Source organism: Pelmatolapia mariae, linkage group LG18, assembly GCF_036321145.2.
Source record: "Pelmatolapia mariae isolate MD_Pm_ZW linkage group LG18, Pm_UMD_F_2, whole genome shotgun sequence".
In the NCBI taxonomy this organism is placed as follows: Eukaryota; Metazoa; Chordata; class Actinopteri; order Cichliformes; family Cichlidae; genus Pelmatolapia; species Pelmatolapia mariae.
This window is the reverse complement of record NC_086243.1, coordinates 798,769-824,838: the sequence shown is the minus strand read 5'-3', so window position 1 is coordinate 824,838 and position 26,070 is coordinate 798,769. Positions and strand designations below refer to the sequence as shown.

Below are 26,070 nucleotides of genomic sequence, written 5' to 3'. Positions count from 1 at the left end.
CTGACATTAACTGCCCCGCTGAAGCCGACTCCAGAAATCCCCGAAGTGTAAATTCAACAACAACGACTAACCCACCGAGTGGGCCACAGCTGTGCCCTCTCACCTGGCCTGTAACATTTGCATATGTTAAACATGAGCTTAAATTAGATGAACGAATGGTAGAGTTTCCTCTGTTTACTTCATTAGAACAGTTTCAGCCATTAATGAAGGACACCAGGGAACACCTCAGGATGGATTACAGTAAGCTGGTACTTTACTCTAGCACCATCTTCAGGTACTTGTTAAATACTGTGGTTTATTACTAGAAACAGCCACACAGCTCAACTTGAACTTTTTGCTTTGTCAGGAAATGTAAGTATGGTAACAGGTAACCAGGATGGACTTTACACACATTATCAGCCCACTGGACCCTGTTCACACCACTTTCACAGCTTCCATGCCTGCCTCAGTCTAAACTGAGTCTAATGCCACTTCAGTAACTGCTAAAAATGTAAATGAATGGTTGACCAATCATTTTTACAGTTCAATCATACATTCTCATGTCAGGACTGTCAAAGCACAGGCAGCCTGTACTGTATTTGTGTTTATGAATACAAAGAAATCTATTGTGCTGTTACCGTAGTGACTGCACTTATTTTTTTACTTCCTTATTAAAACTATTTTGACTTCTCCTTGTGTACATGGAGCTGATGAGAGCATCACATAAACCTGAGGGACGAGCTGATGAACACTGTCCTGCCGTTTGTCTTAAACTCTGCAAATGTAGCGGCCCCCCAGCAGAGAGTCTGTAGAACAGACCCAGAACACGACAGAGGCAGTCGTGTTCTGGGTCTAGTCTTGGCTGGCTTGGGAACACCTCAACATTTCCCAGGAGAGGCTGAATGTAAGAGGACTGGACTCTGGACTGCCAGCACTGTTTGTGAGAGGTAGAAAAAACATGAATGGACAGATTATGGGTCACACCCTGAATGAAGCTCGGTTTTAAAGTTGTTTGGTTGTTTTTTAATGGAGTTATCTGACGTTCCATCCCCCAACCCAGAGCGGAAGAGGGGGAAAAAGAAAAAAAAGAAAATTAAAAAGTTATTTAGGAAAAAAAAACATTTTGAGGAACACACTAGAAACTACAAAACACAAAGTTTCTGAACAACTGAAATCATGGGGAAAAACAGGATGAAAATAGAACAGTCTTTTCTGTTTTTAGTTACAAATTAAAACAGGAAACAAAGCATCGATTTTACATAAACTTCTTTTTAAACTTTTGATTCTGGTGGTCGTGGGGTTTTTCCTCTGAAAGGGATTCAGGAATTCACCGAGCCTGGTCCATTTCAGGAAATAGTCCAGTCCACTCACAGTGCTCTTCCTCTGACCCTAAGGAATAAAAACTATGTGCGCGAGCTGCATCTCTTTGTCCATGAAATCGATTTGCAATGAGCTCCAGAAAAGTGTGCAGTGGGTGTGTTTGTGTGTTGGCTGTGCACGTGTGACTCATTGCACCCTTGTATTTGGAGTCCTCTCTCATATATCCTCACAAACACACTCGTCTCTCTGAACCACTCAGTAACGGGAAAGGGGGGGAAAAAAGTGAGAAGTAGCCAGTCGGCCAGGAAAGCAGCTGAGTCCAGTCGTCAACTTGTTTTTCAGTCCATCAGCTGTATTCTTACGGCCACATGTTTCCCTGCAGCAGTCTGTGCTGCTCTGGTTTCACTTCAGTCTTTGGCCATAAATACACAAGGGGATCGTTGCTGGTAGAGGCAGCAAACGCTCTCTTCACTGCTCAGTCCAGACCAGTAGAAACCAGTATACCAGCTGAGCCAAGGTGGACACCCGTTAGCAGAGGTGAGGAAGAGGAGAGGGGTGAGAGAAAGAAAGACAAAGAACAGATGTGAAGAGGAGAGCCACAGGTTCCCTTGTTTGTCTTCATTTGTGTCTCTGGAGAGCTTTCCTCTTCCTCCTCTTGAAGAAACAGCAGCACCTGCAACACACAAGCTGCTGTTAACAGCCTCACACAGTCTTTCATTTACATGTCCTGTGTATCTGTGCACAGCAGCAGCCACAGCAGCCACGGTGACGCTGCCATACCTCACCACATGCTCGTATGTGGTGCACGCATGTGGTGCATGCACGGTGTCACCGAGCCCCTTCATTTGTTCTGCCAGGCTGCTGTGGCAGCGTTTTAAGACTTCCTACAGGGGGCGATACTGCAATAGGTACAAATAAAAAGGTGTGTAGCACCCAAAAAACACCCAGTAGCTCCTGCAGTGAAAGAGGCCTATGACAGAGATTGAAAATGTGACATCATTCCCGGGGTAAAACCGCAAAGGATTGTGGGTACGAGTGGCAAGCGGTACTAGGGCACGCAGGCTTTCACAAGAAAACAGTCACACAGCGATAAAAAGAAACACAAAAAATGGCAAGAAGCTGTTGTATTATTAACTGCATTAGCCGGTCGCATGACAGCCACAGGAAGCCGACGGGTAAAGAGATCGGTTTTTAGCGGATTCCGTCGTGGAAGAGAAATCATTCAAGCCGTGTTTCCGAAGTAACAAAGAGCCGACGGATGGCCTGGATTGCAGCCATTCAAAGACCAAATATAACGTCCCAGAACACTCCAGCTCACATGTTAGTCTGCTCCAAGCATTTCCACAAAGATCAGTGTTCTGTTGTAGTTATTACGTAATTTATCATAACATAATTGTTGATGTAGGTTACAAATAAGTCTTGTATTGATTTGAATTGAATTCGTTGCGCTATGCTGCTTTGTTCACTGTGGCTTTGCGGGCTAATGTTTGTTGTGTTTTGTAGGAAAACCAGCCTACAAAATGCAGGAATGTGATCCAGACTGGGCACCCTCTATCAACCTGGGTCAGACCGAGTTTAAAGCTGCTACCACAGCCAGATTTGATCGGTTAAGAGAGAGAGCGATATCAAAACAGCCACGAAGAGTCCCGCATATATGTGCCCAAGTGTTGTATTGAAGCAAGCGAGTGATGAATAACTGTTTTCCACTATGTTGTTTTGATATGGGTTTTTTGTTTTTTTTGTTGCATTGTTGATTTGTTTTTCACCGAAGCAGCTAATAAAGCATAATGGAATACAATTTTGCCTCTTTCTTGTAAGATTCTATAATAGAATGAAATAATAATGCCAGTTATAAATAAAGACAATAATTGAATGAATTACGAAACACTTATTTTATTTCTATTAGATCTGAAAATGTTGTGTAATACTACAACCTGAAAAGACAAATAGATTGCGTTGGCCTGTACAGGGGTCCGTTCGTCGTACCTCGCTTACTACGTCCAAGATCAAATGACACATCCAAGATCAAATCATCGCGCTAACCTTGAGCTCGCTAATCCGGTTCTCCGAACACACCTGTTGTTGACGATTAGCATAGCTGGATGAAGTAATGTGAGATCACTGGGTGGCTTAAAAGGGGCTACGCATCGATAGTAGAAACATTGATCGGCAACCCTGTGATTGGTCGGCGAAGATGTCGAAGGAGCGCGCTCAGTATTTCACGGCAGCAGAGCAAGAACTCTTGATTGAGGGATATCAGGAGTTTCAGAGTCTAATTAAAACGCAAGGGAACACTGCAAAGGCTGCAAAAGCAAGGAGAGAGGAATGGCAGAAAGTTGCTGACAAATTAAACTCGTAAGTAATTTATTATATTACATTATATCATGTGATATTATATTATACCACATTATATTATATTACATCATATCCTCTTCCACATTAGAGCCACAACAGGACCCACTAGAACATGGGAACAAGTAAAAGTGAAATATAAGAATATTCTACAGAATGGTAATATTTATCACTTATATTGCTTTTAGTCTCTTGAAAAGAGACCCTGCAATAACCTGTTTGTTTGTTCATAACAGCAACCAAGAAAAGGGCAGAGCAAATAAAGACAGGTGGTGGTCCTGCACCCCCTCGTCACACCCCGGCTTTTTGTACTGTGACATTTATTGACATTGTGGATTTTTTGTGTGTAGTTTTACATAACACTCCATCACTTTTACTTGTTCCCATGCAAGGGGTGACTGAAGCATGCACAGTAAGTTGGGAAATATATATATATCTATATATCTAGAGAGAGAGAGAGAGAGAGAAAGAAAGAAAATAATACCCTCACGGGAGAATCGATATCTCTCTATGAGCACACTGTCGCTCTGAGCTAAAGGATCCTGTCTATCCCGCAATATACGCTGAATTCTGAAAACCCTTCTTATCAATCTTGCACCTTCCGCAATGGGTTGCTCGTGTACAAACAGACAGGACATGGCTGCGACAGACTTCCCAAATCCACCTTCGCTTTCATAGCCGTGGTCTCTCATCTTGATTACACGAAGTCATTTACTATTACTACTCTAAAATATGAATTACATCTGACATGATCTACTACATGACATAGAATGGTTAATAGTACATTTCCCTTTTTTTCGGAAATGACCTGTATGTATCTGTATGAAATCAATAAAAGAATGCTGCATTATATTTAGTTACATTGATAATATTTATTTATGGAGAAACAGTGGTGAAATATCGCTGTTGCTTTCATATAACTGCAGCGGACATACCTGAGTGGCCGCGATCTAATCCTGTTTACATAAAGTAAGCCTGCTCCTGAGCAGGTTTACGCTTACGGATCTGTTGCTATGACAGCAAGTCCCAGATGAGCTTCGGAGAACCGAACGATCCAAGATCACGCGAAATCGTCAACATTCAAATCCGGCTAACTTACTTAGCGAGGTATGAAGAACGGACCCCAGGAGATAAAGAAAAAAACAACAGCTGTGAAATGGAATAGACCAAATCACCACAGTAAACTGGACCTGGGCTTGTTGCAGGGATCTGAAGTTACTAAACATTTTGTGAGTGTACGCACTCACACTTAGGACCATATGATAATAAATATGTGCGTGATGAAAGTTGGGCAGCACGCTAACGTCCTTACTCCACTCTGTATGCTCGTATGGGTCTGACCCTTTCACTCCTTTGATTTTTTCCTCCTACTTTTTGTTGCCTCTTCATCACGTCTGTCTTTGTACGAACCTGCCGAGTTCTCCTTCGTTTTGGACATAACTGTTTTTGGGGCAAATAAAATGCAAGTAGGGATTAAAACCGCAGAATTAATGATTAGCGGTGCTGGAAATGCTAGCGCTTGATGCAGTGTTTTGATTTTGTTGCCACTCGTACCCACAATGCAACGCGCGAAAGTCACGTGGTCTGTCGATCTCTATAGCCTCCTGTGTGTCCCATCGTCTGCTGCTCCATCACTGCTGATTACATTATTAATATTTAATCTTCCAAAAACAGTTATTACTGTGTTATCCCCAAAGATGGACTCAGCCTGTGCAGTGGCTGAGAGGCACACAGCTAGCTGATGATACAATCACACAGTGTGTTTAAAGAGCACAGCACTGTGACAGATTTGTCAACATACAGTGAATGCAGAGTCAGCACTTCCTGAAGCAGGAATTTTCAGAGTAAAAGTCTACTGATTTAGTGTGTGTGTGAAGCAGTGATGCTGGGTGTGAGTGTGTTACAGCACCACTCACAGGAACGTCCCTCGTTTCCTCAGTTTAAATCTGAGCTGAAAGAAAAAACTGAACCCACACTGAAATGAAAAATAAAAACAGATTGTAATTCTTGAATTCTTACTTGGTATCGTCAGCGACTTCAACCTCTGGGTTGGCTGTGATTGGTGCATTGGAGTGTCCTGCAGTGGGGTCATCCGTATTTAGCTCACCGTTGGTTGAACTCATCACCTGAAGGACAGAATTGGAGAAGCGTGATGAGCATAGAGGTCACAATTCTGAAATTTGGTTGAACAAAGAAAAGAAAGCAAAAAAGTCGACATTATGTCCACATTAAGTCAGATCCAACTGTTGGTGTTTGAAAGCTTGTTTCCACCCAGGTGGAGTTTGGGGTCAATTTGGGGGTTTTTCATTAAACACTAAAACTCTTCATCAGCACAGACGAGAGGATGAATTTCACCTTGATGTGGACACAACAGCTCTGCACACACGGGCACGTCCACATGTTTTATTGCCATGCATCACACACAGCACGTCTGCTTGATTTGTTTCACGTGGTTTCTACAGCTGATGAAAATGTTTGCTTTTTCGTTTCTTTGAAATCTTCCTGAAAGCTCTCACACGTCAGAGAAAAGTGACGAGAACGAGGCTGAACGTGCGTCTGACCAAAGCTGCTAACGCTTTGTGTTAAAAACACGTCACCGCCATTCCAAACGCTCACAGGTCACCAGTGGGGACACGTGTTTAGTAACATGACAGCAGACTCGTTTATGCAAATAATCTTTGCTTTGTTTATTATATACAATATTTATATTTCTTTCACAGTACTACACATGCTGCTGTGAAGCTCTCTGTGTGTGTCAGCCTTAAAAACAACATGTGCTTCCACACCTGCAGAAATCACAGACCATACATTTGATTGATTTGATTTGATGTCGGCGCACGTTTGCTGGGCACAAAGAGAAACTCAACGCAGCACGACACTGCTGCCAGATAAAGTGTTTGACGTCATGACGCTGTTACCACATGGATTATGTCACATGTATTCACACCACATCTACCTCACCACATGTAGCAGCTGATATTTGTTCATGGGCAATTGGAAAAGGTGTAACTTGTACACACAAACGATCAACAACATGTTTGAGTAATCTGGATACTTGACTAAACGTTTCATCAGCAGAGCCACAAGTTCCACTTTTGGTTTTTTACTCTTGGTTTCAGCAATAATTAATCTGCTAATTATGAACTGATCGTCCTGCTTTGTCACTGATGTGTTCAAACATCATCACGTGACCTTTATAACCTCTTCTCCATCTACAGAGGAGCCCCCCCCCCCTCCCATTACTCTAAAGCTGACAGTAACAGAAGGGTGAAGACATAAATACTGCCAAATTAATGTAGGACACCTATACGCTGTGCAAACATGATGTGGGTAAGAACTGGTCCCACGAGTGGGGATATTTCAGCTTTGTAACAGACTTGAGATCAGCTCTTCTGCAGAGACAGAGGAAGTCATGCAGACAGACAGATAGACAGACAGACAGAGCCAACCCTTCCTCTCAGTACCTGGACAGACCCGCCCAGCCTATCAGCAGTGAGATGGGAGCCCAGAAGCTCTCGATTGGTCACTGGAGTGGGCTGGGACTCGCTGCCTTTCCCCTCTGGAGACTAGAGGAGCCGATCACAGGAGAAACAGGAAGGGTGGAGGTAGAGAAGAGGAAAGGTGAATTGGTGATGGGAAAGGAGGGCCGCAGAGGTGAGGTGGAACAGTATTTGGGAGATGGAAAGAGGAGGTGGCGGGAGCAGAAAGGCAGATGGAGCAGAGGATCGGGTGAGGAGAGATGAGAATGGAGAAAGAGTGGAAAAGGAAACAGAAAAGAAACAGTCAGTATTTGGTGGAGGTGCAACATGAAGGTGAGCACTCAAGTGTGCAGTAGCATTAGAGTGCACAGGCAAGTGCACACGAGAGGAGACCCCCACACAAAAAGGATCCTTCAGCCTCACCTACCATGAGGACTAACTGCTAAACCACAGTTCAAGGCTGGCTCATCACAGAACATTAAACTGAGCGTGAACTACATGAAAAACATGCATGTTTCCTCTGCTGAGTCTGCATGTGCGAGCAAAAACACCGCCAGCAGAACAAAGGCAGTCTTCTTATATGATTACTATGGAAACAGCATCAAAGGTCTCACACTGGCGTGGCTGTAACCATCTCCCACAGCGCGAGCTGTACAAAACTAATCATTCAAAGCACACATTTCAATATAGGTGCTCATTTTTATTTTTAGTGTGAAACAGCTACGCTTTGATTTCTTTGCACATTTCCAAGTACGTGTAATAATGAGAAATGACACAGGAATCAAGTACTGAACACATGAAGACGTGCACAAAGGCATGGCACCACACAGTCCAGAAGGTTCTGGGTCATTCTAGCAGCTTTAGTTTGTTTCTCTGAAACTAACCCAGTTTGTTGGCTGTGTTTGGCATCAGTGTCCCCCTCGTTTCATCTTCATCATCCTGGTAGGTGGCAGCAGGTTTTTATCAAGACATTTTTCCATTCATCCTTCCTTCAATTATTTGTAAGACACAGTGCTGTGTGCTGAAAAACAGCTCCACGTCATTTGGTGTTTTGGGGGTGATGTGCAGTGCCGTTCACCTCCAAACATGGGGTGTATTCTGGCATCCAGAGAGTTCAGTTTTGGTCTCATGTGACCAGACTCTACTCTCCCAGTGTTTCACAAGTTTGTCTAAACGTTGTTCAGCAAACTTTAAATGTACCTCATTATGTTTGTGCTTCAGCTATGAAGTCTTGTGTGGTAAGCGTGCATACGAGTGCATTACTTATCGTTTACTTTGAAACAACTGTACCTGCTGATTCAGGACTTGGTTCTCTGATAAGTCGTTTCACTCGTCTGTGTCTGAAACCTTGCAGGGAGCACCTGGTTGTGGCCCGCTTACAGTGAAATGATGTCTTTCCCACTTCTGGATTATTATTAACAGAGCTCACTGGAAGCTTCAGTAGTCCAGTAAAGCTTCTGTAACCAGTGCCAACAGAGGTCACATCATGACATCATGAGAGGTTTCAGGGTGAAACTCTTTTTATAGGCCTCTGGTTGGGCCTTAACCAGCTGGTATTAATGTGCACTTAGGCTACGTTCACACTGCAGGTCTTAATGCTCAATTCCGATTTTTTGATCAAATCTGATTTTTCTGTCTGCTCGTTCACACTACAAATAAAATGCGACAGCAAACGCGCTCTAGTGTGAACCCTCAAAGCGGCCCGCATGCGCAAAAGAAGACGTCACACACGACGTGCGCTGTTTAGACCCAGACCAAACAATATTGTTTGACTGATGGCCTTAATATAAAGACTTGTTTCAGACTTTATGTTTCCCAATTTTGCTTTAAGTTATAAAGTTATTGTGTTATTCACATATGGCCTAATAATGATCCTTATTGCTGTTTTACAGAGGAGCGGTGCTTCAAAGGATAGTTGCAGATTTCTGTCAGAATCTGCAGATTATACAGTACAAATAAAATGTTCACGTTTCTCCAACGTTGTCTTCCCAACAGTTTCACTGACATCTACACGGCATGGACAGGAAGCGTTCACGATGTCTTCTCCGGAGCTGATAATTGGCGCTTCTGGATGTCTGGAGTTTTGATCTCCTCCATACCTGCTTCATGCCCTGGAGGACGGGGCAGTGGCCCCCCACACCCTCTAGCAGATCATTACATTAAGGAACCTTTTAAATACAAGCGCGCTCATGCTCACAGGTGTACACACGGGTGATCACACACACAAACTACACCCTTTTTGGCTCCTACCTCAAAGCACACTGTGCGCTCTCGATCTTACGTGCTGCACAATAATGTTTAATATTTAGTATTTACTGTTATATTCCCATATATCATCGTGATGTTGTTTATTCTATTGCTCTCGTTTTCTTCTGCTTGTTTTCTTTTTTCTTTCTCAACGGGTGATTGATATATGCATTTTTTGTCTGCTTATTTTGTTGGTTTTTGTTTTTGGCCCTTTATCACCGTCCCCCTTCTCCGCTGTTTTTTCCCCCTCTTTCTTTCTCCCTTTTCTTTTCCTCATTCAAGTCTGTCCCGTATCTAGCAAGTGAAAATAAAAAATAAAATAAACAATAAAAGGTGAATCAAATAGACCATTACGGCAAGGCTGGGATGGTCCATTTGGTAAAGTAAATCCGTTGGGCATCTTTCTTCGCCTTTAGACAATAATTCTGATGGCAAAAGAGCCAAACGGGACAGGCAACAACAACAACAACAAAAAAAAAGATAATTGGCGTCTGTCTGTTGTCAGTGACGTAAAAGACGGATTTAATGCGACATGACCATTCAAACAGCAGTTGCTTTCTAAAACATCAGATATGTATCGGATTCAGTACCACATACGAAAGTGACCCAGGTCGGATTTGAAGATATCGGATTTGTGCCATTCACACTGTCATACCATGATCGGATATGCATAGGGTCAAAAAAGTCGGATTTGATGCGCTTTCGCCTGCAGTGTGAACGTAGCCTTAGTGGCAGGATCACTTTTTAATTACTGAGAGACTTCAGCTGGTGTTAGGACGTCCACACAGTCTTCATGTGTTCACTACTTTTTCTCTGTGTCATTTCCTGTGTTGTTATCAACATCTAGTGAGAAGTTCATGCCATTTACAAATATATTTATTTAGAAAACGAATGTGTTCAATATTTATTTTACCTGCTGTAAATAACAAGAAAGCAGTAACAGTGGGCTTATAATGACAAATAACAGGTATGTGCTGAAGGTGTCTGTCAGTGTAAAACTGCACACAGGATCTTTAAGAATAGAAATCTGTGTGTGTAAGAGACAAGGCTGGAAAACACAACACTGATCTTCACTTCATCAAAAATAAAACACTCGGCAGTGGACGAGTAAAACACTGGTGAGAGAGAAGAAAACAAATGCTTTCTAAAAAAGTGAAGAGGCGACGCAATCCCACAGTAAACATGTCCCAGTGAGCCTGAAACATGTTGCTACCACTAACTAAGCCATCAAGGTGGAACAGCAGCCTGCAGGTTAAAACAGACTAAAGTGTCACTATACACAGACTGAATATACCCTGAAAAGAAATCATAATGCAGCACTCTCCACAAGACCATACGTGACATCATACATGACATCACACATGACATCACTACTCTCAACTCGAATCTTCAACATGGTTATAAACAAAACTACCCATAGCCATAAGCATAAATACATTTGGTGTGGTTCTGGATGTTTCATTATTCTGCCAACCATAACCATGACCCAACCATTACCATAACCATGACCCAACCATAACCATGACCCAACCATAACCATGACCATGACCCAACCATAACCATGACCCAACCATAACCATAACCATGACCATGACCCAACCATAACCATGACCATGACCCAACCATAACCATGACCATGACCCAACCATAACCATGACCATAACCCAACCATAACCAGTGTGTGAATGTGTGTGTGAATGGGTGGATGTCTGGATATGTAAAGTGCTTTGGGGTCCTTAGGGACTAGTAAAGCGCTATATAAATACAGGCCATTTACCATAACCATGACCCAACCATAACCATAACCATGACCATGACCCAACCATAACCATGACCCAACCATAACCATAACCATGACCATGACCCAACCATAACCATGACCCAACCATAACCATAACCATGACCCAACCATAACCATGACCATAACCCAACCATAACCATAACCGTGACCCAACCATAACCATGACCCAACCATAACCATAACCGTGACCCAACCATTACCATGACTAGGGCTGCCACAAACGATTATTTTGATAGTCGACTAGTCACCGATTATTTTTGCGATTAGTCGACTAATCAGATCATGCATCCGTTGAACGTAAAACGTACAGCTTATTGCACCAGCATGCATCTGCTCTTATATAACTATCATTAGCTTACAGCTTTAAGTGTTTAAGGTATGTGCTAACTAAAAATAAAGACAAGATGATAGTTTATTAAATTTTAATGAAATTTGCAGATTGTTTCTGTGGAGTTTAATAAACTCAGCCGTCTGCTCCTTGCTATCTAATATATAACAGGACACCAGAGTATATTCTCCAGCATCTCACGCTTCTGATAATCAGTTTTCTGTTTGACGTTTATTCAGCTGTGTAAAAACTATAACTTTAATCTCAGCCAAACCGATTTACTCAGGAACAAATAAAATACTGAAAAAAGCCAAACAATAACATTTTTAAGTTATCTAAGTGACTTATATATCATGTTTAACCTGAGTAGCGAAAGACGGCGGTGGGTTTGAAAACGATTTGCCGGGAGTCCGGTGTTCTCACGGGCTCTAGTGAGCCTTGAACCCCGGCTAGCTATCGAGCTAGTGGGTAACAGATGTCTCCGAAAAACGTCGGAGCGTTTTTGAAAATATGTGGTGTCTTGATAAACTGAGCAGATATTTGAGGTTTACACAGCTACATTCTCGCCTGAAAATATGTTAAACGTTTATTTTGTCACCCAGAAAGAATAATAAGAGTAATATTAAAACTAACTAGCGGCCGCCATTGGTGGAAACTGAGCAGGGCCGCGCTATGAATTCTGGGACACAGCTTCTTCTTCTTCGGGGTTTAACGGCAGCTGGCATCCTTCTTCATGCAGTGCTGCCATCTTCTGTTTCAGTCCGTTATTACACTCTTAAATCCTACTACTTATTCCTGCGTCTTCTGGGATCTTACAAACCTTCAAACGACGCGTCGACAAATAAATTGGTCGTCGACAATTTTGATAGTCGACGTAATCGTGACTAGTCGACTAATCGTGGCAGCCCTAACCATGACCCAACCATAACCATGACCATGACCCAACCATAACCATGACCCAACCATAACCATAACCGTGACCCAACCATAACCATAACCATGACCCAACCATAACCGTGACCCAACCATAACCATAACCATGACCCAACCATAACCATAACCATGACCCAACCATAACCATAACCGTGACCCAACCATAACCGTGACCCAACCATAACCGTGACCCAACCATAACCGTGACCATGACCCAACCATAACCATGACCCAACCATAACCATGACCCAACCATAACCATGACCATGACCCAACCATAACCATGACCCAACCATAACCATAACCATGACCCAACCATAACCATAACCATGACCCAACCATAACCATAACCCAACCATAACCATAACCGTGACCCAACCATAACCATAACCGTGACAGAACCATAACCGTGACCCAACCATAACCGTGACCCAACCATTACCATAACCGTGACCCAACCATAACCATGACCCAACCATTACCATGACCCAACCATTACCATGACCCAACCATAACCATAACCATGACCCAACCATTACCATGACCCAACCATAACCCAACCATAACCATGACCATAACCCAACCATAACCATGACCCAACCATGACCATGACCCAACCATAACCATAACCATGACCCAACCATAACCATGACCCAACCATCACCATGACCATAACCCAACCATAACCATGACCCAACCATAACCATAACCATGACCCAACCATAACCATGACCCAACCATAACCGTGACCCAACCATAACCGTGACCCAACCATAACCATTACCATGACCCAACCATTACCATGACCCAACCATAACCATGACCCAACCATAACCATGACCATGACCCAACCATAACCATGACCCAACCATAACCATAACCATGACCCAACCATAACCATGACCCAACCATAACCATAACCCAACCCAAAAGACAAAGTTCTATAATCAAAGTGCAATTCTTGTGGTGCCTTCATTATGAACACTTATGGGGAAAGACATGCCTCACCTTAGTTCTTTAAGCCATGCACAGTAAAACAGGCTTCAACATCCCACCCATATGACTGATCCATATGATATCACTAAAATATTTGTAATCATGGTACTTTCGTAGTACAAAAATAGAAGAATAAGAATGAATAATTTATTCTGTTTATCGTGTTCAGCCTTAACTGGGTATTCCTGCTATGGTTTGTTGTTACAGAGGGAACCCCTGAAGAAAGAGCCCCCATTGTCCATTAGAGATGAAAAGACAGAGGAGCAACATGTAGCCAGGTATGTGTTTCCTTTGTACAGTGAAAAGTGTGTATGTGAGTGCCAACACTAACGAGGACATGCTCCACGTTTGTCTATAATCAGTGCGTACCTGGTTTTTGGTTTGTGGTGCTTTATCTCGGTTGCTCGTCTGAAGTGGAGTCTCGCTGGCCACCGGACCAATCGGAGTGGGCTAAGCACAAAACAAAGGGTTAACACAGAAAATGTACACAGCTAATAACACAGGTGTTCTATCAGACGTTTCCTTATTTGGGCTTACACTGGAGTCAATCGACATGTCACATTAATATTACTGAGGAAACATCAGTGTGGAACACTCCATTTACCCACCAACACAGTCGCAGCGGGGCACATGGCGCAGTCGCAGCGGGACACACGGCGCAGTCGCAGCGGGACACAGTCGCAGCGGGACGCACCGCGCAGTCGCAGCGGAACACACGACACAGTCGCAGCGGAACACACGACACAGTCGCAGCGGAACACACGACACAGTCGCAGCGGAACAAACGACACAGTCGCAGCGGAACACACGACACAGTCGCAGCGGGACACAGTCGCAGCGGGACACAGGCGCAGCGGGACACAGGCGCAGCGGGACACAGGCGCAGCGGGACACACGGCGCAGCGGGACACACGGCGCAGCGGGACACACGGCGCAGCGGGACACACGGCGCAGCGGGGCACACGGCGCAGTCGCAGCGGGGCACACGGCGCAGCGGGACACAGTCGCAGCGGGGCACACGGCGAAGCGGGACACAGTCGCAGCGGGGCACACGGCGCAGTCGCAGTGGAGCACACGGCACAGTCACACGGCGCAGTCACAGCGGGACACAGTCGCACAGACACAGCTTGTTCTCAGAGTCACAGTGAACCATGGAGGGAGACACCAGACTGTTTTTACCTCTCCAAGCAGTTAAACTGTTTTTATAAACTTTGTTGTTTTAACATACTTGGGGATGCAGCTCAGTGCTCCCATTTTTTGCAGCTGTTCCTCACTGAAAATTGCTGTTGGCTTTCAGTTGTTCCAACACATATTATAGGATATCACACTCCCACGTGCCCTGGCTGGAGACACCTCTAGTCAAGCATTCAAACTGGATCACCAGTGATATCTGAGGCCCCGCCTGCACGTATACAGCCCTGTAATCACAGTCATCCCTTAGTTTAAACCCTTTTCACTAAGATGTGAACCACTCCTGCTGCCCACAGAGCCCATACACTGTTAGCTCTGCTGTCTACCAACTTTCAAACAGCTTAAATACTGCTGCTGGTCCCACTGCTCCGTTGGTGGGTAAGCTGCCTGCAGAGGGAGTCCTTCCCCTGTTAAAGGTGTCTCCCTCTCTTCTGTTATGGTGCAGTGTGTTCTGTTTCTAATAACCACCCATGTTCAGGGCCATCAGAACCTGTGGCCTGACCCTTGGTGACAGACTGGACGGGCACCCTTTGGTTTGTGATTTCTGGCACCCTCGCTCCAGCCGTTCATATAAAATGCTGCATAATGAAGAATACATGAGGAACTGCGTCTGTGCGGAGGACAGGATCTAAACTGATGCAGTTTCAGTTCCTGTAAACACAGCCCATCAATCACTTCATCATGTACTGAGCCAACCATAGCTCTGAGCCTGCAACAAGCCACAACGTGCGTTCAACACACACACACACACACACACACACACACACACACACACACTAACCAGTGGCTTCCCAGTCCAGTCGTACTGGTAATCAAAGATGTATCCATTTCTGTCAAAGAGGTCTGTGAAGAGTTTCCTCAGATAGTCGTAGTCCGGCTTCTCAAAGAAGTCGAGCCGACGCACATACCGCAAGTAGGTGGCCATCTCTTCTGTTACATACACACAGACAGGTATGAGACCACACAGGCGCACACATGAAATAGGCTTTTCTAAAGAGTCAATACAAACCTGGGAAGTTCTCACAGAGGACCTCTATTGGGGTGTCTCGTTTTGTGTCTCCTATCTTCTGATAACGTTCTTTCAGAGTGTCAGCCTAATGAAGAGACACACAGTGAGCCATCTGTATGCAGAGTGACTAAAGACAAGTCCGAACATGAGAGGAAGGCGAAGAAAACAAGAAGGGGCTGGACCGATTGAAAGCTGCCCGTCTCCTCACCTTGAGTCCCTGCCAGGGCAAGCTGCCTCGCAGGAAGTACATGAACATGTGGCCCAGAGCTTCCAGGTCATCCCGCCGGCTTTGCTCTGAAACAACACGAGAGACCAGGCTTAGACGGCATGGCTGGATCATAACAACATGACACAGTCTGCTACAGACAGCCCCAGAATGGTAAATGTGTCATATCAAACAGTCTTTGACCACATCATCACTTCGTTACAAAGTCAGGCTGAACACGTGACGCTCAGCTCCTCTCTTCACATGACTCTCTTCAGAGTTTCACGTGTTGAAGCACCAGCTGCAATTTCAGTCCTTCACCAGCACTTAGTACTGTGTCTGAATGCATCCTGTCTAACTAAGGCGAATACTGTAAATATCACATATGTTAAAATAAGTTTATTTGAATTATCAGCTGGCACAGTGGGCACACAATGCAAGAGCTGCTGTCATATATGGGCACCTGCCATGTGTAAATATATGACAGGAAGAAGACGCTCACCTTTCCCTAGATGTGTATTTATGCTCATGTATCTAGCAGTGCCAGTTAGACTCTTGTGTTCTCTGTAAGGGATGTGCGTCTTGGTCTCTGGGTCAATGTATTCTTTCGCCAGGCCAAAGTCGATGATGTGGATCGTGTGCTGCCTCTTGGAACCCGGTCGGCCAACCAGGAAGTTCTCGGGTTTCACATCTCTATAGATCAGGCTTCTGGTGTGGACAAACTCCATGCGAGTTATCTAGGGGACAAGACGAGAGCAGAACCGATTCAGCGACTCGGTAAACTACCGGTGGTTAACGTCTGAACATTCAAATGTGAACACTGACTTACCAGCTGTATGGCTATCATAAGTACAGTCTTTAGAGAGAAAGTCCTGTCACAGAGGTCAAACAGATCTTCTAAGCTGGGTCCCAGTAGCTCCAGAACCATAGCATTGTATTTACCACATGGTCCAAAGTAAAACACCTGGGGTACACCCTCTGGGTGTCCAATGGAAGAACAAAGCATAGTTGATGGACTGTGATCACTCCTCATTTTCAAAGATAATAACATGTAGGGCTGTGCGATATGATGAAACATCTATCGTCTCATATTAGACGCCATCGTTTGTTTTATGGTTTCGCAAAATCCACTGTTTACGACGATACTTTCTCATGGTTTGGATGCAGGCGCAGGAAATCCCAGCATGGCCGGTGAAGATGAGGCCAGGTAGCTCGAAACAAACCGAGGACCTTATTCCTAAATGAGGGGCGGCCTCTGCAGCACGGACACGGTTTGGTCATGGAAAGCCTGACACGCACCAGAAAACTGTACTATGCAAGTTATGCTGCAAACTAGAGCAGGGCGATATGACCAAAAATATTTATCATGATATACATTTGAAAATTTGTGATAACGATATAACTGACGATATAATTGACACTAAACAAAATACTTTACAACTCACAACTTTATTAGTGCACAAAAAAAACCATCAATGTATTTTCACTTAAACAAGCAGCTGTTTTTTATGTGCATTAAAGTTATATAAAACTGTAACAGTGCAAATGCAAATTCCTCGCTGACAGTTTAACCAAAAGGCATTTCCAGTGGAAACTGGCCGACATATCCTCAGCGTAACCATGTATAATATCCACAACACTTAAAAAGAGGTTATACACACACAATACGGTAATATTATGTTGAAGCACAGTACGTATCACTCCGCGAGGCTCCTGCCTACGATAGCCGTAATGCTCCGAGAATCCATCAAGCGGTGCGGCTTCGTAGCTTAGCAAAGTCGTACTAAAACATTTGACAGATTTTCGAGCGCCGTGTAGCACATAAAATCGTTTCGAGGTCAGTAAACACAACCAGAATTCATACATAAGGCACACGGGATTATAAGGGGCACTGTCGATTTTCAGAAAAATCAAAGGATTGATTTTAAGTGTGCCGTATTTTCCAAAACACACGGTAATAACGACAGCCTGCTAGCATGCTCTACCAAAAATAGTGCTTTGTTGTGTATCTGACGGACGAAAGCTAAACCAGTTCCACACCACTGAAGTTGCAGCATTTTTACAAACCAGTTCTGATTCATCCGTTTCATTCAACGATCCGCTTTCGCCCTTCTCATTCTCCGTCGCCGCCATGCTTTTTCCACCATGTGCGTATGAAAACAAAGGCACTGCGCATGCGTGTTTTACCCATATTCTATCGCCATATTTCATTTTCTTATCCTTGCCCAACATTATACCGGTGTTACCGTGAACGGTATGATATGGCCCAGCCCTACTGCAAACCGCTCCCACCACAGACAAAATGCACTCATTTGCAAAGGATGCCGTAAAACTATTGCTGCAAAAGGCAGCAGTACCACGAATTTATTCCACCAGCTGAAAGGTCATCCACTGCAAAATGAAGTGTTTTAAACTCAGCGTGTCAGCGTCTCCCCACGCCCCAAAGAACATACCTGTGACTGCTCTACGTCAGTCGCGGTCTGCACTTTTGTTTCTGTAATTTGAGGTCATCACATTTTTTAATCTTACAATTTTTATATGTTATAAGCACAAAGGAGCACATTTTTAATTTCAACTGTTTTATTCTGTCTCCTGAACTCTGCGGCACTGTATGGCTGAAAATGACATTTGTATATCGCGTATGGTGATATGAGATGTTCCTCATATCGCCCAGCCCTAAGAACGTATGCAAGTGGCTGACAGCTCAGGACTAAACACTAAAAAGCTATTTAAGACAATTCCACAGTCACTAATGCAGCTCATTCGTAGCATTCATCCAGCACTTGGGCTGGTGTCCGTCTCAGCTGACACTGGGTCCAATGGGGAGGGGGGTAAGCACAGAGACCTCACCTGAACTTCCCAGTTGTTTGTAGAAGCGATATTCTAGATGGAGTTGTGGCGCTCGTGACTTAATTGGTTCCTACAAAAGAGAATAATGTTAATTTAGACAAACTCCTAGAATTAACCTCACAGCGATGAGCTCATCAGAACACCATGGATTTGAATCTGAGTGCAGGCCTTTAAAAAAAACGTGTTTTAATCGACTGACTAACATCAGGACGAGAGGTGTTCGACATGCTTAGAGCCACAGAGTTCCCCACCTGGTCACACTGATCAACAACAACAACAACAGGAGGTGACCAGTAAGCTGATGGTGTCTGTGCAGCGGTCCCTGAGCTCAAGGCAGACGTCAGCCTAACCATGCGTATGTATCCTATGATGTATCCTTGTTAAACCAACCAAATGTGTTGCTACAGTTCTACAATGTTAATAAACAGAAATGTATGTTTACCAGTTTGATGGCCACATATTCATTGGTGTAGAGGTTCTTTCCAAGCCGAAGCTCTCCAAAGTTCCCACAGCCAATCTTCTTTCCAACCCGGAAGTTTGGGCCGACCATCAGAACCCCAGAGTTGGAGCCAGCTCCCCGCCCGTGCCCTGGGCGGCTCCCAGTCTTCCCAGACATCCTCTTCGCATCATCTGTCTCCCCCTTACCTCCACCTCCTCCGCCACCACCTCCGCCTCCTCCCCCGCCCCCTCCCCCGACTCCTCGCTTGTCAAAGTCCATCAGTTTGTGGTAGCCTGGCCTCTCCACGATTAAGCCGATTCCATACAACCAAAATAACCACCAAAACAAAAGCCTAGCAGTTAGCCTATCAGACTATCTGAGCTGAGGCAGCTTGGTTTTAGCTGATTTTAGTTAGCAGAGACGGTACGGTGAGATGGGGCAGAGTTGATGTGGATGAGTGAATGAATGAGAAATGAAAAGATGAAGGGGTGAGGGGGGACCACCACGAATGACTGTAAACCCCCTTGTAGGGGCCAGAGATGCTAATGGGAAGGATGAGGTTAAAGGCCTGTATTTAACCATATGCTAACATGCTATTATGGACGTGGAAGCTATACCAGCTTCAGGTTCAGACATGACAGCAGACAGGAAGAGTCGGGAGGTTTTTCCACATCTGACACTCAGGTAATACTTTAGTGACACAGGTGTAAGCTAGCTGGCTTTAGTGCACGTGTCCCACACAGACAACCCGGCTGCTTGTTCCTATAACACGACAGGTGAAGCTTTGACCCCTGGGTGAGAGCAATGCCACGTGTTGAACCGCCTAAGGGGAAAAAAAACAGAAAAAAATGAATATCAAATATTTCAGTGCCGCCATTTTCACTGTGTGAACTATAGAGCACATGGACCAGAGAGTTTCCTCATTAGAAGAGTGTCTAACTGGTTTATCTGAGAGCGCTGAACTCAAATTACATTAAAGGACTACTCGGATAACAAGCAGCAATGAAACTCTGTGAGAGAGCTTCAGGCTTGAGACAGGAAAGAAACCCACAGCTGATAGTTGTGCTGCAGCCATTATAAGGCAGAGGAGCAGCCGACTGCCCCTTTTTAAATCTAACAACGTTTCATGGAGCAAGATTCTGGAGTTTCAAACGTGTCACAGACATCACAGGATGGCAACAGAAAACCAGAGCACATGTCCCTTCAGGAGGCCCAGTTTGTGTTTGGCTCCTCTGATAGGAACACCCATCCTGGATACTCCAATTCCTTCATTTCCTGCTCAGTTTTCCTCTCACTCCATTCGTTCCTTCACATCCCTGTTATTCTATTCCAGGCTCCTTTTTCTCTTCCTGCTTACTGAGGTCCAAGCATGAAGTAAGAATGACTTCAAGTCAAACTTGTAGATATTTTATGGGCCGAGGTTCACGTGGGTTCATGAGTCAGAAGCCAAGCTAAACAACAACAAACTTGAAGTTTAGCACGTCAGAATAACGTTTCCCACTCACACTGGTATAAAAGCTCAACTGTCAGTCAGACTTGTGCTGTGTTGATGTGAGGTTCACTTCACGGTAATGATGTGAAGGGCACCGAGAGAAGGACCAACGAGGGAGACAGCAGCGAGTTCCTCTGACGCCGCTAACAGGAAACACTGAGCCGTGATCCCACTGAAGCAGAACAACGGGTGATCCGTGACCGGAAGGAAAATCATTTCAGTAAAGGCTACCGAGTTTTAATAAGCATTATTATGATGTCAGAAATCTAAATGTACCTTCATTCAGTTTAGTGAAATACAAGAACGTTGACCTAGAGGGACATTACAGTTTACAGAAACATAAAACACTGAAGCTCAGCAGACATCAGCTCTATGCCCACTGTTACAGCTGATAACGCTGAAAGTCATAAAAGCAAAGGGGACACGGGACAAACATCATCACGTTATGAGCGTTGATGTTTGTGCACCACGGTGCACTCTGCAACTTCCCTTTGGACACACGTGTGTTTTAAATACCACAAACACAAAGACCAGCTAATCTCAGCATAACCAGACAAACTGTTAATGAGCTCTGTGTGCTTCATGTTTCTGAAATAAAACAGAATCAGTAGTAACAGGCAGTCGGAGTGTTTCAGCCATCCTAAACCGAGACCTCGTAGTAACTCTGATGTGTACGAGGCCAACTTTGTTCAGGTGAGGGAAGCTCGGTGCTCCCGACATCACACAGTATCAGTGCAGGACGGGAGGAAGCAAAGAGAAGAGCGTTTCCAGAATGGTGCGCTCCGATTGGTGACTGTACACGAGTCTGCTGCCTCAGTCGACACAGTAAGTTTGAGCGCAGCAAGGATTAACGTGATGCGACTCGCACCATTGCTGCCGCTTGGAAACTTTTCTCTTAACTACACACAGACCCGTGATTCATTTCAGCAACAAGTGTGGGCACTGCATTCAAGACGAACGAGAAACGAACGAAGCAGAAACCCGTCGACGGGACAAGCGCTTGTTCGTCCAGACTTCCACATGCATCCATCCCAACACACAACGACGTGTACCCACACTGATAAAGTGACAGCTGAATGCCAATCTACAAGAATAACATTTACCAAATGAGAGGCTGCCGCTGCCACCGGCTCTGACAAAATGAACTGATTTATTTTAATCACGTCAAGTTCTCCAAATGAGGGAATTAGGCTACTTAACAAAAAGGCTCGTCACATTAGACTCCGTTATAAAACGTTGCTCTGTTACGATCCACTGCAACAGCAGGGCTTCTGTAGCCTCACACAGAGCTCTTGGTCAGGTTGAGCAGCTCACAGGGAAAAACGACAGATAAATAACCTCAACTACACAAAATTACAGCTTCATTAGGGCTTCCACAAGGAATACCAATATCCATGCTAGACTGGAAAACATGCATCCATAATGCATATTACACAACACAGGCCAGCTCCTTTCTGTATGGAGTTTGAATGTGACTTCGAGCAGTCCAAAGACATGCGGTCAGCAGGGTTACGTTAACTTTTACATTGCCCAAAGGCGAGAGTGCAAATGGCCGTCTGTCTGTGTTAGCCCTGCCAGAGACGGGCAACCTGTTCAGGTGTGCCCCCCTCTCTGGGACAGGCTCCACTCCCCGACAACCCTGAACTGGATAAGCTTAAGAAAATGGATAAAGCAGTCAAAGGATGTAACAAATATCTATGAAGCCCTGAAATCTACACATGTGTCTTGATCTTAAGTGCTGAACTTTTATCTGCACTGAAACCACACTTACAACAAACCTGACACAGGTTTTTAAGCTGTTTTTGTGACTTTGCTGGAGAGTGAACATCTGTGTGGTGTATGCAGGACAAATCTTTAATACAATCTATAAGATGAACAGAAATGCACACTGCTAAAGCTCAGAAACAGCTTGTACCTAATCTTTGAGTGGGTAACGTCAGGTGTGGGCGGATTATGAAAAACAGAATAACAAGCCTGATCACTTGATTCTGAACAAAAAGATGAACTCCAACGTTGCTAGGTATTACCAGCGACCTGAAGGTTACAGGTTAATGAGACCAGAGTAGCGGGGCATACACAGCCCTACATCGGACTCACAGCACCACAATATGAGACCTTGATGTGATTCTGCACATGTTTGTATTTGGATGGTGGTTTCAGAATATTTACATTCTCAATTTGTAATAATGAGCAATGAAAACTTAAAGGCTGGTTCCAACATTTGTATTGGGCTTTTTAGTGAGTAAAAACATACATCTGCCCTGTCAGGTTTGTGTGAAGCCTGAGCAAACACAAAGAACATCCTCCTCTGCCAGCTGACCACAGTTTGGAGGCACTGCTTACTAAGTACTTCCTGCGTGCACTTCCCGAGAGGTGATTTAAAAACAATACTACTGGCCTCATCTTAGCCATCATGGTCTCAGCCTGCACCAGGCTCCCTTACACTGCTGAGCCAATCAGTGTATGACAGTATATTACCATCCCTGCTCTTTGTTCACCTGCTGTTATAGCAGACCATATCTGAAATGCATCTATCCTGATTGTCAGATATGTGTGTATCAATTAGCTCACCGTATTAAAACCTACTGAGCGCCTGTCGTGCAGCTGTAAACAAACAAAAAGACATTACTCCGTTCATTTTAACCAACTGTTAGCAGACAGAAATGACTTCTTGAGGTCTGTAGGAGAAACACAGCATATCTAAATGCATCGCCGTGGCCTCGTCTCGCCACCCACACTCCACAGTTCTTACTCATTTCTGAGTCTCTGTAATAGTACATACTTCAAAGCTAAGCTAAAGGAGTACAAACCATAGCTTTGTTCACTGGTTCCGCGGGCTGTCAACGTTTTACAGTTACAGACAGAAAGCTTTAGGCTGACCTGAGAAGCTCTGCTAACGGTTAGCTGATCGGACTGTAGCACGTCTCAGGACGGCGAGAAGCCACTGTGTAGTCTGATAACTAAACACCTGCATTTATTACACGACGTTAGCTGCTAGCTAGAGCTGGGAATTATTATGGTGTTACTGTTCGTCAACTCTCAATCAAGCTAGGTAGCGCAGGAAGTTAGATTTAGGCCACATTAGTTTGTGTGTGGTTGGCCCATAGACTGCAGCTTGAGAATGTCAGCTTCATTGAAACAAATTTAAAGTGGCTAACTGCAGACAGTGCTACAGTAAACGGAGCAAAGCCATATAAAATGACTCCCAAGGTAATCACACGACAGTGAACACTTAGAGGATTCGGCTAGCGCAGCTAAGCACTGCCTGTCAGAAGCTAACGCTGGCTAGCATGATAAGCAGCCAGCTAAATAGCCAATGTTGGCTAACGCCGAATTTGTGCTCATACACAAACACGGTTAGCTCGTTTACAGACAGAGCTCACGTACGTACCCGCTCTCGATGTTTCTACGCTGACCTTTGGTCTCTGTTTTTCTAACTTGTTATAAGCTGTTCGCGTTTTCTTCGTCTCGCTTTCCTGCTCATCTCTTTTCTATGGATGTTTGGCTAACCAGCTGAAAAGGCTCGCCAGTGAACCTGAACGCAATTTGCGTGGATGTAGACGAGAGCTACGCAGTAAACGAAGGGAACTAGCGCAGGGCCCTTTGAAGAATACCCACAGCAACGCTTCTTGTGCGTGTCTGCGCCTGTACGTGAGAGGGGGCCACGCACACTTCAGTTTGTGCAGAAAAGTTTAAATATTAACTTTCACCACTACTTTCTGACACTCTCACCGTCCGTGTTTTATGCAAAGCTGTATGAACGTTTTTGTGTGCAGTTCAGCATATTTTTCTCAAATGTATGTGGACAAAATATAGACAAAAAGACAAATGGCACAAAAACATAACAATCGGCCTTCTCATTAAACACACAGTCCACACTCTTTAAATTAAACACATATACCCACGTGCTCCATAAAACCCTCAGCCTGGTTAAAACAACGTTATTATTGTTTGCACAGTCTGGCCAAACGGAGGCACGCTAGTTTTTGTTTAGTTTGTTTCAACCTGTTGTTGATAGAAATCATCACAGGCATCAATATGACGCTATTTTATTATAATGATTGTAAAAACAAGAACCCGACTGACAAATTAGGATTGATTATGTTCTCTAATCCACACAGGGTCCAGTATATATGCTATACATTATACACTGCCCTAAATCTTTGAATGAGTGGTGCTGAGGGTTCTGTAGTCTCTTTTGATTTGACAGCAGTGATCATGATTGGCTACAACTGCTCGTTTCTCTTCCCAGGACTCTTTGGACTGGCCTATTCTCTGAACAATCAGAAGGTTCAAGCACTCAATGAAGGAAAACTGTAGATGTAAATACTTTGGGAAGGTCTCTTGGAGGCTGTCCCTGCTCCAACACTTTCAAGCTTGACTGAAATTTGCAGCTGCCCACATGAACACGCCAAACGCCTTCTGGAGACACGGTTTCTAATCAAATGTTGAGCTAGTTGGCCATGATGACAAAAGATGACTTCTCCACACATAAGAACACAACTGTCAAGCATGCTGTTAGCATCGAACCCTGAGGCTGTACCGTTACACTTCACAAAGTGGATGGAATCGAACTTTTCATCAAATCAACAATTACACCTTTGGCACAGTTATGTGATCTAACACGGTAACGACCTCCAACACACATCAGAACTGGTTTTGGAATAGATAATGCTAACATTTAGCAAAGCCCCAACCCTGTTGAAGCTTATGGATTATGCTTGAATGTGGGTGCATCCAGGTTCATTTCACCAATCCTGCCAAGAACAGTGCTCAAACATCCAACCAGAATTATACCAGGAGCTCGCTGATGGCTACCAAAGCATTTGGCTGAGGCGCAACATGCTAAGGGACATTTAACCATATGTTAGTGTGGCTGTATCCATATGAGCCTGTATAGAAAATCCAAAATAAATTCAAACTTGTGCACCTAACGCATGTTTTTTAAAGTCATTAGAGTTGTATGCTGTACATCAGTTCAAAGCAATCATTAAACGTTTCTATGACATTCATGTCCACGATGAAAACCTCTGACCACAACTTTCCTGTGGAATCGTCCCCTCAGTGATTCTTACATGAACCAAACTGCAGCTTTATTCCTCTTCATATAACATTTAATAACCTTTTTTTTCATTAATTTATAGAACAACATTTTTAAAAATCCAGATGTTTCTAAATATTTAGGCAAATTAGCACACAGTTAATAGGCTAATGCTACATTTGCATACGTAAACATGCAATTGTAGAATATTTGCAATACAAATAGTTGTCTGAATGTAAGTAATCAGCTGGAAAGTCAACCTGCAAATAACGTGTTGTGACAAAAAGCTGAGAGACTGGAAGGTTAGCCCGGGTTAGCGAGCTATCTTCAGCTTCTCCTGGCCGCCCATGCCAGCCTGGTCCTCAGGCTCGTTTCCCCTCAGCCAGCTCTCCACCTCCCCGGTTCAGC

General features: G+C 44.3%; 1 protein-coding gene across 4 annotated transcripts; it reads right to left on the bottom strand.

Moving 5' to 3' along the window:
- Positions 1–976: 976 nt before the first annotated feature.
- LOC134617660 (casein kinase I-like) lies at positions 977–24,145 on the bottom strand. Of its 4 annotated transcripts, XM_063462992.1 has the most exons (12): positions 24,013–24,145; positions 19,133–19,952; positions 18,691–18,760; positions 16,670–16,818; positions 16,343–16,577; positions 15,844–15,929; positions 15,636–15,720; positions 15,408–15,556; positions 13,805–13,885; positions 7,116–7,217; positions 5,671–5,777; positions 977–1,972 (listed from the first exon to the last, which is right to left on the bottom strand). In XM_063462992.1, the coding sequence occupies exons 2-12, from the start codon at positions 19,406–19,408 to the stop codon at positions 1,918–1,920; spliced, it is 1,395 nt and encodes a 464-aa protein (XP_063319062.1). In that variant the 5' UTR covers positions 19,409–19,952; positions 24,013–24,145; the 3' UTR covers positions 977–1,917. The 4 variants fall into 4 exon arrangements, with proteins under 4 accessions (XP_063319062.1, XP_065325664.1, XP_065325666.1 ...); XM_065469592.1 differs by lacking the exon at positions 24,013–24,145 and having other exon boundaries at positions 978–1,972; positions 15,408–15,553; positions 19,133–19,325; XM_065469594.1 differs by lacking the exons at positions 7,116–7,217; positions 24,013–24,145 and having other exon boundaries at positions 978–1,972; positions 15,408–15,553; positions 19,133–19,325.
- Positions 24,146–26,070: the final 1,925 nt, after the last annotated feature.

Coding starts and splice junctions, on each gene's coding strand:
- LOC134617660 (XM_063462992.1), bottom strand. CDS start 19,408: ATGGACTTTGACAAGCGAGGAGTCGGGGGAGGGGGCGGGGGAGGAGGC. Junction 15,557..15,635: donor CCTCTGTGAGAACTTCCCAG/GTTTGTATTGAC, acceptor TGTATGTAACAG/AAGAGATGGCCACCTACTTG. Junction 5,778..7,115: donor GGCTGGGCGGGTCTGTCCAG/GTACTGAGAGGA, acceptor TCTGTCCTTCAG/GTGATGAGTTCAACCAACGG.